The 14,229-nt window shown below is 39.3% G+C and overlaps 1 protein-coding gene across 1 annotated transcript; it reads left to right on the forward strand.

Annotated features, from left to right (window-relative positions):
• The first annotated feature begins 3,229 nt into the window (after nucleotides 1–3,229).
• LOC134621294 (vitamin D3 hydroxylase-associated protein-like) lies at nucleotides 3,230–13,627 on the forward strand. Its single transcript, XM_063467718.1, has 15 exons — nucleotides 3,230–3,454; nucleotides 4,781–4,894; nucleotides 5,518–5,658; nucleotides 5,990–6,123; nucleotides 8,892–9,098; nucleotides 9,190–9,230; nucleotides 9,348–9,472; nucleotides 10,188–10,313; nucleotides 10,394–10,491; nucleotides 10,729–10,828; nucleotides 10,921–10,964; nucleotides 11,070–11,109; nucleotides 11,185–11,293; nucleotides 12,195–12,328; nucleotides 13,413–13,627. Exons 1-15 carry the CDS (start codon nucleotides 3,230–3,232, stop codon nucleotides 13,533–13,535), a joined length of 1,761 nt encoding a protein of 586 aa, XP_063323788.1. The 3' UTR covers nucleotides 13,536–13,627.
• The last annotated feature ends 602 nt before the right edge of the window (nucleotides 13,628–14,229 follow it).

Below are 14,229 nucleotides of genomic sequence, written 5' to 3' on the forward strand. Positions count from 1 at the left end.
TAGACCCGCCCCTGCACAGTTACCAGCTGTCAGCTACATAGAAAAGGATCCTGGTGTTATTTGTCTCTCAGAAACAGTTCATAACTTCCCTTCAACTCATTCATGTCACAGAAAAGGTAAACCTGTTTCTCTAAAGACACAGAATAACTCCTGCTTTGTGTCTTTTTTTCATTCTAGCTGAAGTACGGGACCATTCATGTTCCTTTTCACCTCTTCACCACCTAACCCTAACCCAGCTTTAAAGTTCAACCTCCTCAGTTGTAATTGGTCCAGCCCAGAGTCGATCATGACCAATATGGTCAATCCACCACCTTTCATTGTTTATACCGTTACAAAAAAACAAACAAACCAAAAACAAAAAAAGTCACTAATTACCGTTACTGTACTTTTATTACAAGTATTATACTGTAAAGGCAACAGGCTGCACTCTGCTTCAGCTCCTGTGCTGAGCTGATTATTAAATATGTGCAAACAACAGCATGTTTTCAGTCTCCACATGTGTAAAGACAGTAACACCAATTTTTTATTTTTTTTAAGCTTGTACTTCACTAACTCCTCATTAATCTGTAACTATGGATTAAACTGTAGAACTGAAAAAAATGTAAGAGAATCCTTCAGATCCTGAGTGTGTGGGACAGAGAAGGATCAGCTTTATTTCAGACTTAAGAGATAAACTTTATATTTCAGTTTGTGATGATTCTGTTCTCTTTGTGATTACAGGAGCTGCCCTCAGATTCAGACCTCAGCACCACCCAGTGACAGCAGACAGACCATCCAACATGTTCACATGTTAACTGCAAAATTAACTGATGAAAACAGTACAAAGGTTAAATGTGCTGTCAGTGAAAGCTGCAGCTGTTTTATTGATAAAGTTAAAGACAAAAAGTCAAAAGGATTAATCACCCATGTAACTGTGTCACTATATATCAGCATTAACAGGACCTGTTTGATGTTTCAGAGAGCTGCAGATCTCAGACCTGCACAGCTTCCATTTTAAACACTTGATGCACTCAGCTGCACGAAGAGCACGTTTGAGTTTCTCTGACACAATTAAATAAAACCTGATGAAGGTCAAAGGTCGTCACTTGTATGTTTAACTATAAACTTGTGATCTGGAATTCTTTCACAGTTTTTTGCAGATAGTGTGTTATTTACCATAAAGTGATTCAGAGTTATTCATACCAACTTTCTACAGGACTGAATATAAAATCTTTATGTAAAAGTCCGGAGCCTCTGGGGAGTATCCGAGTATTTATAACATTACACAAACCAAAGGTCTCCATCACAGTGTTCATGAAATGCTGGGTGTATCCATCTTCTGGGGCGGGCCTACGGAGGAGTGCTGAAGATTTCCCTGTGAGGGAGCTGCTGGTGAAGATGATGAGTCCTGCTTGATCAATGCGATGAGCTTCGGTCTTCCTGGTGTTTCTTAAATGATGCCTCTCTCAGTGGGTCAACAGAACATCTGGCACAGGACAGCTGTGATGAAAGAAAGGAAAGAAGTTTCTCCAAACCTCTGGACCCACAAACCCAGCTTAGTCCTCATGGTCTGCCTCACTAGTTTCTCCCCAGTAGCTGTTGATATAATATGGACAATTATTAAATGAAAAGAACAAATTACACTACACTACTGAAACCTCATGCTGCTGTTTTAAAAGTTTCCATGTTACCTGACTGTAGACGGTTCTGAAGATTTAAACCGTTTTAGATCCATTACACTCACAGTCTTATGTTAAAATCTCAAAGACAGCATTACATTTTTGATTTTAACAGTAACTCTGGGCCTCTGTGGAGTGTGCAGCTGATCTCATCACTGTCTAAAAATGTATAACAAAACCTAAGGAGTGCTGAGTCATTCAATAATACAGACTATTAGAGTAACAGGTGTGTAGCATCGCTAACTAGCTAGCAACAAGCCCCCAACACATTGCGTATGCTAGCGGCTAATCTAGCAAATGAATTAACAACAGAGTGATTTTAGATATTGTAGAAGTGACAGTGACGTGGTTGTATTTACCTTAATTGAACGAGTCGTCAGACGCGGTAAACCCATCAGCAAAAGAAATGGAGCAGCCGGGCTACGTAAAAAGTGTAGGGGGGCATGTTTGCGGTCATGTCCAGCGGGTGTGTGGGCAGGAGCGTGACCATTTTAACATTGGACTTTCAGGGAGGAGGCTGTGCATTGGTGACATATATGAAAGAACCATATACTACAATAATAATAACATTTGATGAAAGAGGGCAACGATGGCTATGTTTTGAGGGTAAAATGATCGCTGTAGACCGAAACCTGTGGACACAGCAGCAGTTTAAAGAGAACATTTTAAGATAAATTTCTCCCCTGCTACCACTCTAGCAGTTGAGCCCTCTCACTCTAACCTCCAACATTCCGTCCCATACACACCCATTATAAACTCTGAAAAGCATGAAACTTAAACTGGGGCTGAAGAAAAAGTATGATAGATATTGAAAAGATAAATACAAGTTGAATAGCTGAATGTCTTAGCTTCATTTTAAAGTTTGAATGGTTGCTCTAGGTCAACGTATGTGGAAGTAAAGATGGGTAAGTTGAATGGGATTTTGAAGATTCTCCCACTGAAATACATGGTAAATTTTTGTTGAATAAAGTTGAATAATTTAAAAAATATAAATTTTAAAAATGAGAAAAATAGAAGCAGTCATGTCCAAAAGAAGAGGAATCTAACGGTGGTTGAATGGTTTTTCTAAGTTGAACGGTGTTGAAGTAGTAGGAGTACAAAAATGTACGGAAGATGGAACAATAATAATAAAGATTTGAATAACAATACTGTGAATGCTTTTCAGCGTTCACACTAATTAAAAAAAAAAAATTGCCTCAACAAAAGGCCACTTTGGGCACCCAGCAGGAAAGGGGCAGGTGCTCAAGCCCAACCCCCCGCGCACACGTGCCTAAGTACCAATATGAATTGATGAAATACATATGTTTTAAATGAAATGAATTGAAATCCAATTAATTACTGACACATTTAATTAATTAATTCTTTCCGATTTGGATTAACTGATGAAACATTTAATAAATCATTTAATGATGTATGTAATTAATTCATGTTGGCATTTGAGGCCCTCCATACCATCGTCACTACAGTGTAATTTACCATCATGCCAACAGCGCCCTCTTGATTAGCATACTTAAGCTTGAATAAGGCCGACCTGTCGCGTGCAATACTGGAGTTGAGGTGACAGGACAAAGATGCAAGCCTTGCAGAACATTCAGCATTTTCTTAAGGGAGTGAAGATGGACAGTCAGACGGCGGCTCTGCTCACTGGTGTTGCCTGTGCAGTGGGATCCGTGGTTGTGTTGGTGAAAAAGATCAGCAGCCACCGAAAGGCAGAGGAAAAGATCGGGAGAGCCAAAAACAGGAGAGAGGAGAGCTTGCAGCGGGGAGAGCAGGCGGTGCTCCGATACAAAGAGTTGGTGAGAGTTCAGCCTTAATTTAGGGTTTTTTGGGGGAAAGTTAAACATTGAATTTTCTGCTTTTAGTTCGAACCTGATGGCGTTTTCGACATTATTTATCAGATCACTGACAGCTTTTGTTGTCAGCAGGCTTACCTTGAGCATTAAAAAATAAACTTAGCAGGACAAACACAGCGATAATAACCTACTGCTATTTCTAGATTGTCCTTTGCATTTACACTCAGTGGAGAAGTTACTGGAAACACCTTGCTATTACTGGGTTGGATTGCCTTTTCTTTGAACCCCCCCCCCCCCCCCCCCCCCAAAAAAACCAACCAAACAAAAAACCCCAAAAACGTCTAAATTCTTCCTGGCAGAGATTCAACAAGTTGTTTCCTTAGAGTTTTGGTCCAAAGTGACACAATAACGTAACACAGTTGTTGGTGAGTTGTTGGCTGTACATGCAAATCTCCTGTTCCACCACACCCTAAAGGTCCTCTATTGGATTAGATTCTGGTGACTTTAGAGACCAGAATCAGAAGAAGAGTACAGTGAACTCAATAACACCAAGAAGAAGATTTGAACTTTGTTACATTAGTGCATTATCTTGCACTAATGTAGCAAAGCAGCCATCCGAAAATGAATACAGTCAGGTATTTGTTTTTTTCTTCAGAAGTAAATATGTTTTTCTTTTATTCTAAGGAAACCCTTGCAGAAGCTACTTTTCTGCCCGTGATGTGATTTATAATTATGCTTATAAATCACATCACGGGCAGAAAAGTAGCTTCTGCAATGATTTATAAGCATCATAAGAAATACAGGAATCTGTAGATGTTCTTGTCGAGAAGCCACTAAACTTTTGAGTATGTGTATATCAACATCAACAAGGCATTTTCAAAACTCCAGTAGATCAGTAGCATTTAAAATACTGAGATCGGAACATCTGGCACTGACAGTCATGCCACGTTTAGTCACCTAAATCACGTTTCTTCACAATTTTGATGACCACTTTGAATCTAAGCAGGTCACCTTGAACATGCTTCCATGCCTAAATGCAGTGAGTTACTCAAAATGCTTTTGAGCAATTCATCCCTCTGATAGGTCCACACAAAAGTCAGTGCTGAGTTTTATTGAGCCTGTTCTGGTTCTATTCACATTGTTGTCTACACACCTTTTCCTTCTATATGTCTTCATTGCTGTTTATTTCATTATTAGCAAGCTGTATTTTATTAAATTTGGTAGGGAGATGCAACACTGGCAAATAAAGAATCTTGATTCTGTAGATCCATACAGTTTCAGTTCTTTGTTGCAGCTTTTTTCTGACATGGTTCTTTGTGTGTCTTCTAGCATCCAACCACTGACTCTTCTTTCATCCTGGCCCTGTCTTTATCTGAAGTGACAAAACAACTGAAGGAAGGCTCACTTACCCCTGAGGATGTGTTTTACTCTTACATGGAAAAGGTTCAGTGTCCAGCATGACGCAAAGGTTCACTGCCTAACACAGGAGTGGGTGACACCTGCAGGTTTTAGATGTGTCCTTGATCCAACACAGCTGATTCAAATGGCTAAATGACCTCCTCAACATGTCCTGAAGTTCTCCAGAGGCCTGGTATTGAACTAATCATGTGATTCAGGTGTGTTGACCCAGGGTGATATCTAAAACCTGCCGGACACCAGCCCTCGAGGCCTGGAGTTGCCCACCACTGACCTAACATAACACATAATGGATAAAATAGAGCAAAAGCTAATGTCTACACTAAATAATCAATTTCATTTTCCAGTCTTGTATCAGTGTTCTACTTTTGGTATACTCTCAGCTAACTAGGTATTTCTTATTACTTACACTTGTGTCTTTGCTACGGTTAAAGTTTATAGACATTTGGTCATAATAGTAATCAGAATACCCTGGGATCAATAAAGTATTCTGATTCTGATTCTGATTCTGAATATTTATGAAAGCAAACCAGGTTCATGTGCCAAAGAAATTTTCAAAAGTTTCCAAAAAGAGTTTAATATTCCACAGAGGGCGTACAAAGATTGATATGTTTGTCTGAATCTGTCTGTGCTTGTTTCCTTTCCAACAGACTCTGGCTGTAAACAAAAAGCTGAACTGCTGCACTGAAATTTTGCTGGAGAGTTTGGACCAGCTGACAACTGTTGGCTCCAACAAGGATGGTCTCTTGTACGGAGTTCCAGTCAGCATCAAAGAAAATATTGGATTTAAGGTATTTCCCATCTACAGAAGAGGATTAGGGCCAACGAAAAAAAAAGTGGGCACGTCTTTTTTTTCTACTTTTCTCAGAATTCTGGAAAAGAAGAGAAAAAAAAGACGTGCCCACTTTTTTTTTCAGTGGCCCTAATCCTCTTCTGTACCCATCAGTATTAGTAAGTATGTTATAGAATAGAACAGAATGCTTTTATTGTCACTATACAGATGTACAATGAGATACAGAGCGTCTCCTACTCAGTGTAAACAGTACTGAGTAGAGTATTCTTGAGCATCATAGCTCAGGTATTTGATGTACAATTATTGTCTTTGTTTTATTCCAACACAAGAATCATGACTGCTCTTGTGGTGTGGTCATTAACCTGGACCAGCCCGTTGAAAAGGACAGTGTGCTTGTTCAAGTCCTGAAGAAACAAGGAGCTATTCCCTTTGTGAGAACCAACTTGCCTCAAGCCCTTTTGAGGTAAATCTTTTATCAGAGATTGACATACAGTGGCTTGCAAAAGTATTCGGCCCCCTTGAACTTTTCCACATTTTGTCACATTACAGCCACAAACATGAATCAATTTTATTGGAATTCCACGTGAAAGATCAATACAAAGTAGGGCTGCCACGATTAGTCGACTAGTCACGATTACGTCGACTATCAAAATCGTCGACGACTGATTTAATAGTCGACGCGTCGTTTGAAGCTTTGTAAGATCCCAAAAGACGCAGAAATAAGTAGCAGGATTTAAGAGTGTAATAACAGACTGAAACAGAAGATGGCAGCACTGCATGTACAAGGATGCCAGCTGCCGTTAAACCCCGAAGAAGAAGTAGCTCTGTCCCAGAATTCATAGCGCAGCCCAGCTCAGTTTCCAACAATGACGGCAGCTAGTTAGTTTTAATATTACTGTTATTATTCTTTCTGGGTCACAAAATAAACGTTTAACATATTTTCAGGCGAGAATGTAGCTGTGTAAACCTCAAATATCTGCTCAGTTTATCAAGACACCACATATTTTCAAAAGCGCTCCGACGTTTTCGGAGACGTCTGTTAACCACTAGCTCGATAGCTAGCCGGGGGAAAGGCTCACTTGAGCCCGTGAGAACACCGGACTCCCGGCAAATCGTTTTCAAACCCACCGCCGTCTTTCGCTACTCAGGTTAAACATACCTAAGTCACTTAGATAACTTAAAAATGTTATTGTTTGGCTTTTTTTAGTATTTTATTTGTTCCTGAGTAAATCGGTTTGGCTGAGATTAAAGTTATAGTTTTTACACAGCTGAATAAATGTCAAGCAGACAACTGATTATCAGAAGTGTGAGATGCTCGAGAATATACTCCGGTGTCCCGTTATATTTTAGATAGCAAGGAGTTTATTAAACTTCACCGAAACAATCTGCAAATTTCATTAAAATTTAATAAACTATCATCTTGTCTTTATTTTTAGTTAGCACATACTTTAAACACTTAAAGCTGTAAGCTAATGATAGTTATATAAGAGCAGATGCATGCTGGTGCAATAAGCTGTACGTTTTACGTCCAATGGATGCATGATCTAATTAGTCGACTAATCGCAAAAATAATCGGTGACTAGTCGACTATCAAAATAATCGTTTGTGGCAGCCCTAATACAAAGTGGTGTACACGTGAGAAGTGGAATGAAAATCATACATGATTCCAAACATTTTTTATTAATAAATAACTGCAAAGTGGGGTGTGCGTAATTATTCAGCCCCCTTTGGTCTGAGTGCAGTCAGTTGCCCATAGACATTGCCTGATGAGTGCTAATGACTAAATAGAGTGCACCTGTGTGTAATGTAATGTCAGTACAAATACAGCTGCTCTGTGACGGCCTCAGAGGTTGTCTAAGAGACTATTGGAAGCAACAAACCCATGAAGTCCAAAGAACACACCAGACAGGTCAGGGATAAAGTTATTGAGCAATTTAAAGCAGGCTTAGGCTACAAAAAGATTTCGCAAGCCTTGAACATCCCACGGAGCACTGTTCAAGCCATCATTCAGAAATGGAAGGAGTATGGCACAACTGTAAACCTACCAAGACAAGGCCGTCCACCTAAACTCACAGGCCGAACAAGGAGAGCGCTGATCAGAAATGCAGCCAAGAGGCCCATGGTGACTCTGGACGAGCTGCAGAGATCTACAGCTCAGGTGGGGGAATCTGTCCATAGGACAGCTATTAGTCGTGCACTGCACAAAGTTGGCCTTTATGGAAGAGTGGCAAGAAGAAAGCCATTGTTAACAGAAAACCATAAGAAGTCCCGTTTGCAGTTTGCCACAAGCCATGTGGGGGACACAGCAAACATGTGGAAGAAGGTGCTCTGGTCAGATGAGACCAAAATGGAACTTTTTGGCCAAAATGCAAAACGCTATGTGTGGCGGAAAACTAACACTGCACATCACTCTGAACACACCATCCCCACTGTCAAATATGGTGGTGGCAGCATCATGCTCTGGGGGTGCTTCTCTTCAGCAGGGACAGGGAAGCTGGTCAGACTTGATGGGAAGATGGATGGAGCCAAATACAGGGCAATCTTGGAAGAAAACCTCTTGGAGTCTGCAAAAGACTTGAGACTGGGGCTGAGGTTCACCTTCCAGCAGGACAACGACCCTAAACATAAAGCCAGGGCAACAATGGAATAGTTTAAAACAAAACATATCCATGTGTTAGAATGGCCCAGTCAGAGTCCAGATCTAAATCCAATCCAGAATCTGTGGCAAGATCTGAAAACTGCTGTTCACAAACGCTGTCCATCTAATCTGACTGAGCTGGAGCTGTTTTGCAAAGAAGAATGGGCAAGGATTTCAGTCTGTAGATGTGCAAAGCTGGTAGAGACATACCCTAAAAGACTGGCAGCTGGAATTGCAGCAAAAGGTGGTTCTACAAAGTATTGACTCAGGGGGCTGAATAATTACGCACACCCCACTTTGCAGTTATTTATTAATAAAAAATGTTTGGAATCATGTATGATTTTCGTTCCACTTCTCACGTGTACACCACTTTGTATTGGTCTTTCATGTGGAATTCCAATAAAATTGATTCATGTTTGTGGCTGTAATGTGACAAAATGTGGAAAAGTTCAAGGGGGCCGAATACTTTTGCAAGCCACTGTACATCTGGAGTACATTTAAATACTATGTGCACTTATTTAGTTGTCTTTGCCCATTCCAAGTGTGCATAATATGCAAGGACTCATTACCCATATGTCTTTGGCCACATTCAGCTATGACTGCAGTAATCCTATCTACGGGCAGACTGTGAACCCTCATAACCCCCAGAAGACCTCTGGAGGTTCATCTGGTGGGGAGGGGGCTCTCATCGGGGGAGGGGGCTCCCTGCTTGGTATAGGCACTGATATAGGTGGCAGTATCCGTATTCCTGCGTCCTTCTGTGGAATCTGTGGTTTCAAACCAACTGCAGGTCGGCTCAGGTGGGTCTCATTCAGTCAGTTTCCTGGAAATTTATTATACATTGCTGAGTTAAGCTTTTATGTTTGTTAACACCTTTTGTGTAATGATTAGTTTAAAGGGAGTTCGTCCAATTTATAGAGGGCAAAAGACAGGTAAGTGACATATCTACTTACTAAACAATGTAAAATGTGACGTTACATAACCACTGTCTTGCAATATTCCACAGTCTGGGAATATGGTTTACTGCTTCTTGTTGTATATTAAACTAGTGTCATCATCTGCTGGACCCATGGCAAGAGATGTGGACAGCCTGGCTCTGTGCATGCAGGCACTTCTTTGTGACCACATGTTTTCTTTGGACCCCACTGTTCCACCATTACCTTTTAATATGGAGGTGTGTCTGTTGATGACAATTTTTGTAATTGCCTGATAAGCTAGCGTATGATCTTTTTTTCACTCTTAAACAATAAGATATTGTTTAATGTTTACATAAATAAACATGCTTTTGTTTGCTTTGGATATTTTTATAGGTGGTTTGTTGGATTTTCTTATTTAACCTCCTAAGACCCGAACTCTTCCATGGCATGCATTTTTAATTTCTCTTTGATATTTGGGCATATTGGGACCCGATGAATGTAAAAACAAAGAATTACCAGATTTTTATTTTTTTTTTAACCAGATTTTTGTTTTTAAGAAAAATGAGAGCCACATATGAGGATATTCATTTAAAATTTCGATAGAACAGTGGCAGTACAATAATACCCTTGTAAGTGGACATCAGGCCCTTATTGAGCAAAATTTAGTATTTTGGTCTAGACAACCCAAAATGTGATGTCCACATATGTGGACGCCAGGTGCTAGGAGGTTAAGGTGAAAGGTAAAGGTGAAATAAAGACTGTTCAGGATTATTTTACTGGACTTTGACCAGATAGTCACTAAATGTTCAAACTTGTAAATTAATGAAATGGCTTATTTTCTTAACACACTTATTAAATGTATTAATGTCTTAGAATAAACAATACATTAACATTTATATTTAAAAACAAGTTAACTAAAGGCCATCTATTTATGTTTAATTGACTCAAAAAATCAAAATGATTGACCCTTAGATATACAGAAGCTCCAGACCTCTAAGGATTGGTTATTTGGAAAACGATGGCTACACGCATCCATCTCCAAGCATGGCCCGAGGCGTCAGAGAGGTCAAAGCTCTGTTAGAGCAAGCAGGACACACAGTAAGACGTCACCACACACACTGATTGCGGTCAAGTGTGTTATGTGAGCCATATGTCTTTAATATTATTTATGTCTTTAGTTTGTCCCTTACTGTCCACTGAAGATGAATGAAATTGTCCCTGAACTGTGGTTGAGGGGTTTATTGGCAGATGGAACTACCAGCCTGCTACAAAAACTGTGAGTTAGACCTTTTTTTTTTAATAATTACTTAATATGTTCTTGTTAACTTACATCATCTAATAGCTAGAAATGTAATTTTTGTTTCAGTGCTAACCAGTGAACATCGTCATTCTGACATTGTCTATAGGGCACATGGGCTTGTGCTTCTTTTTGGAACCATTACAGTAATTTTTACTTCAGTGTCTCTGAACAGACTACTTCCCCATGAGCCAACGCTTCCTCTTTTAATTTTAGGAAGGGGGGACCTGTGGACCCTTGTCTGGAGCCACAAGTTTTTGAATACAGGCTTCCTAAGTGGTTGAAGAAAATAATTTCATTCCTCCTCAAACCTGTGGTGCGTTGTTTCATCTTCTGACAGATGTATATGAATTCATACATCAGTTTGATCTTGACAGTTTAATCTGATGAAACTTTTTTTTACCCCAGTCTCCTCGCACTTCTGCCAGAATCAATGCTCTTTGTGGAGTTGGGTGAGAAAGTATTCTTGAAATTGTTCATTTGTGCTCAATTCTTTGTTTCTTTGTTACATTTCCATGTGCTAGGAATTATATCCAAATGTTCTGCTTCATTTTTAGATCTATTCCAGAGCTGTGGAAGCAACATGCTGCTGTTGAGGTACTGTCAGCTGATGATGCATGGTCACGTATGAAAGTCTGAAAATGAAATTGAGATTTCCTGTGTTTTCTTTAGGACTACATTCATGAGACAATAGCACATTGGAGGAGCTGCAAAATTGATGTGCTGTTGTGCCCTGTGATTGGACCAGCCTACAACTTCTTATACTGTGGCAAAACCTCAGGTATGGTACACTGAGTACAATAAAACAGCATAGTCTGTGTGTCACTTTGGTTTCAACAAATTGTAATCTCAAGGTAAACTATAAGATGTTTAGTTTTAAACATAAGTCACAAATAAGATCAGAAATATTTTAGGTGACTGTTAGTTTGTCCATAGTTCTGTTAGTGTACATGTTCCAGAGATTACAGCTTTCCTATCATTTATTTTGGAAGAGCCATTTCTGAGAGATGCTAGTCTGTTACCCCTGAAGGATGTCACCTGACATACAAAAAAAATGAAGCAGAAGGTAGTGTTGATTTTGGGATCTTTTTGTTTTTACAAGACATTCCCTCTCAGTATTCAGTGAAGTCCCGAGGAAAGCCGTGTACTAAGTTTGTGGAGAGCATTCTGCTGTGGTTCAAACCTGACACAGACAAATGTTTGCAATTTTGAACCAGAGCTGACTTTGTTACATTTGCATTGAAATATACACTGGGAGGTGTTGTGACAAGAAAGGCAAAGACATTCCAAAGCCCTGCGATGCTGAATAGAAGGCATTTGTACAACTTGAGGAAGGCTTTCATGGGAAAGTTGCAATTTCTTTCAAGCCAGATGGAGAGCAACATTCATCCAGACCTGTTTTGTTTAAAGATTCACAAAGTTCCACTTATTAGTGCGGCCCTCCAAGGCAGTTGTAGTTTCACATGTAGCCCCTTGGGAAAATTAATTGCCCACCATTGCTATAGAGATTACTCAGTTAAGAGAATTACATGTAGATTAGAACATTAAGACAAATGGCAATGTGAATGCATTTTTATTAAAATTTCCAAATCATGAGTTGATGAAATGGCAACAAAATTTGTAAGGGTTAAAGAAAGAAGTCTCTTTCAATATTCTTCATCATTCAATGTTTTTTTTTTCAGTCAATACCAATTACACATTTGTCTACAATCTCCTAAACTTTCCTGCCGGTGTAGTCACTGTTTCTACAGTGACTGCAGAGGATGAGGAGGAATTCGAGCACTATCCCGACAAATTTAACAAGGTTTTTAAAGAGGTAAGTGAAACATACCAGTGAGAGAAGACTGATGAAATATATGGAGCTGGATCTACTGTAAGACTAGGTTTTCATGCAGGCATAATCTCTCAGGAGACACGGATGTGAAGCCTAAACTATAGATGAATTTATTATAGAATAAAATTCTGGGGGGGTTTCAGTCACCTGCATCTTTCTGTCCTGGACCAGCCTGGCTTGTTAGTGGAAGTTAGCGCTCTTAGGTTTTCTAAAAGTGAGGTCATTTCTGAGCTTTAACAGGATAGAACTGTGATAAGCACGATAATGTTATGATGCCATAGAACTTACAGCTGTTAACCTGTTTCACTAATGTTAAATGTCCAATATGGGTGACCAATCAATAGTGTCAGAGATCACTGGACCTTTACTTAATGTCATTCCCCAAATCCTCTGTGTATTTCAAAATGGCAATTAAATTAATACAACAGCTCTATATTACAGCCCTGAAAAGTAACATCATGCGAAACATTTGTGAGGCACGTAATTTTATTCTGAATGTTACCGATTGGGTAAGAGAATTTTTTTTAAGTGTTTTCACAGTGTCGGATGTTTATTCCAATAGTTAGATTGAGAAACCACAATGGGCACCCAAAAGCATCTCCACTAAATAACCAACAAATTAACAAACAGATGACTAAAACTTTGACAATATGTTTAAAGTTGAAAAACCCTTAGACTGGGAACATTGAAACCAGCATTTTTTTTTCTTGCATTTTATTAAAGAAAATGCTGTATAAGAGATAGGCAAATCAACTGCGTTTACATGTCTTCACATCATGGTTCTGGGAGCATTTATGTACTTAGAGATGTCCAGTGTGGTGGTGGTGGGTATAATGATAAAACAGACTCTTTAACACCAACATGTAAAAGGCCCATCTATACACAAAACCAAGAAATGAAACATATCAGACTATTGTAACTAGAAATATTGTCGCATTCCTTGTTGCCATGCAGATATACACACAATGTATTAGTAGTTTCAGAGTTTGTCAGTAGATGGATGAAGGAGACTGTGGTGTGTCCAGCTGCCGAGCGTTAAGTGACAGGAGTGTGTTTTTGTGTTCAGGCAGTGACCGGTGGCGAGGGTCTACCTGTGGCGGTTCAGTGTGTTGCTCTGCCGTGGCAGGATGAGCTCTGCCTGCGCTTCATGAAGGAAGTGGAACAACTGGTCAAACAGAGCAAGAAGTAAAGCTGCTTTCTTTCTGTCTCACAGGAGAGGCTGCAGACTTCAGAGGAGACATGTTAACTTGAGTATTTCCTGTAATAATGAGCTAATCGAGTCATAAATGGTGGACGAATCTCAGTAGTACAAGTACAGTCTATTCATTTTGTGTTTATTTTGGTCTTTGATTGTTTCCTAAAGGCTTTAGGAACTCTAACTCATTTTTCATCTTTCTTTCATTCATTCATTTAATAAACCATGTGGGGTTTTTTTTGTCTTGCTATCACCATCTATGCTTTATATTTCTTTATATCCATAACAGCAAACATGCTAGATCTTGTTGAGGAAATAAAAATGTGAAATCATTAGGCAAGTCTACTTTATTTGTATAGACCAAAATAATTTCACAGACAATAAAAAGACCAAAAAGCATACTAAACAATATTAGAAAAAATGTATTCAAATGGTTACAAGTAAACAAACAAGCAAACCATGTGAAATACTTAAATATGTACATATACAATATATGCAGACAGGAGAAGAATGAGACAAGAAAAGCGGTCACATATCCAGACAGAATTATGCCAGAAGCTTGTTGAGGGCTACCAAAACTTTCTGAGGTACAACTTGCATTCGGCCCACCATGGAAAAAAAGGACATTTCAAAGAAATTATTAGCCCAAAATGACCATAACATTCACTATATGTGTATTGTTCATCTG

The sequence above is a fragment of the Pelmatolapia mariae genome, linkage group LG23 (genome assembly GCF_036321145.2).
Source record: "Pelmatolapia mariae isolate MD_Pm_ZW linkage group LG23, Pm_UMD_F_2, whole genome shotgun sequence".
In the NCBI taxonomy this organism is placed as follows: Eukaryota; Metazoa; Chordata; class Actinopteri; order Cichliformes; family Cichlidae; genus Pelmatolapia; species Pelmatolapia mariae.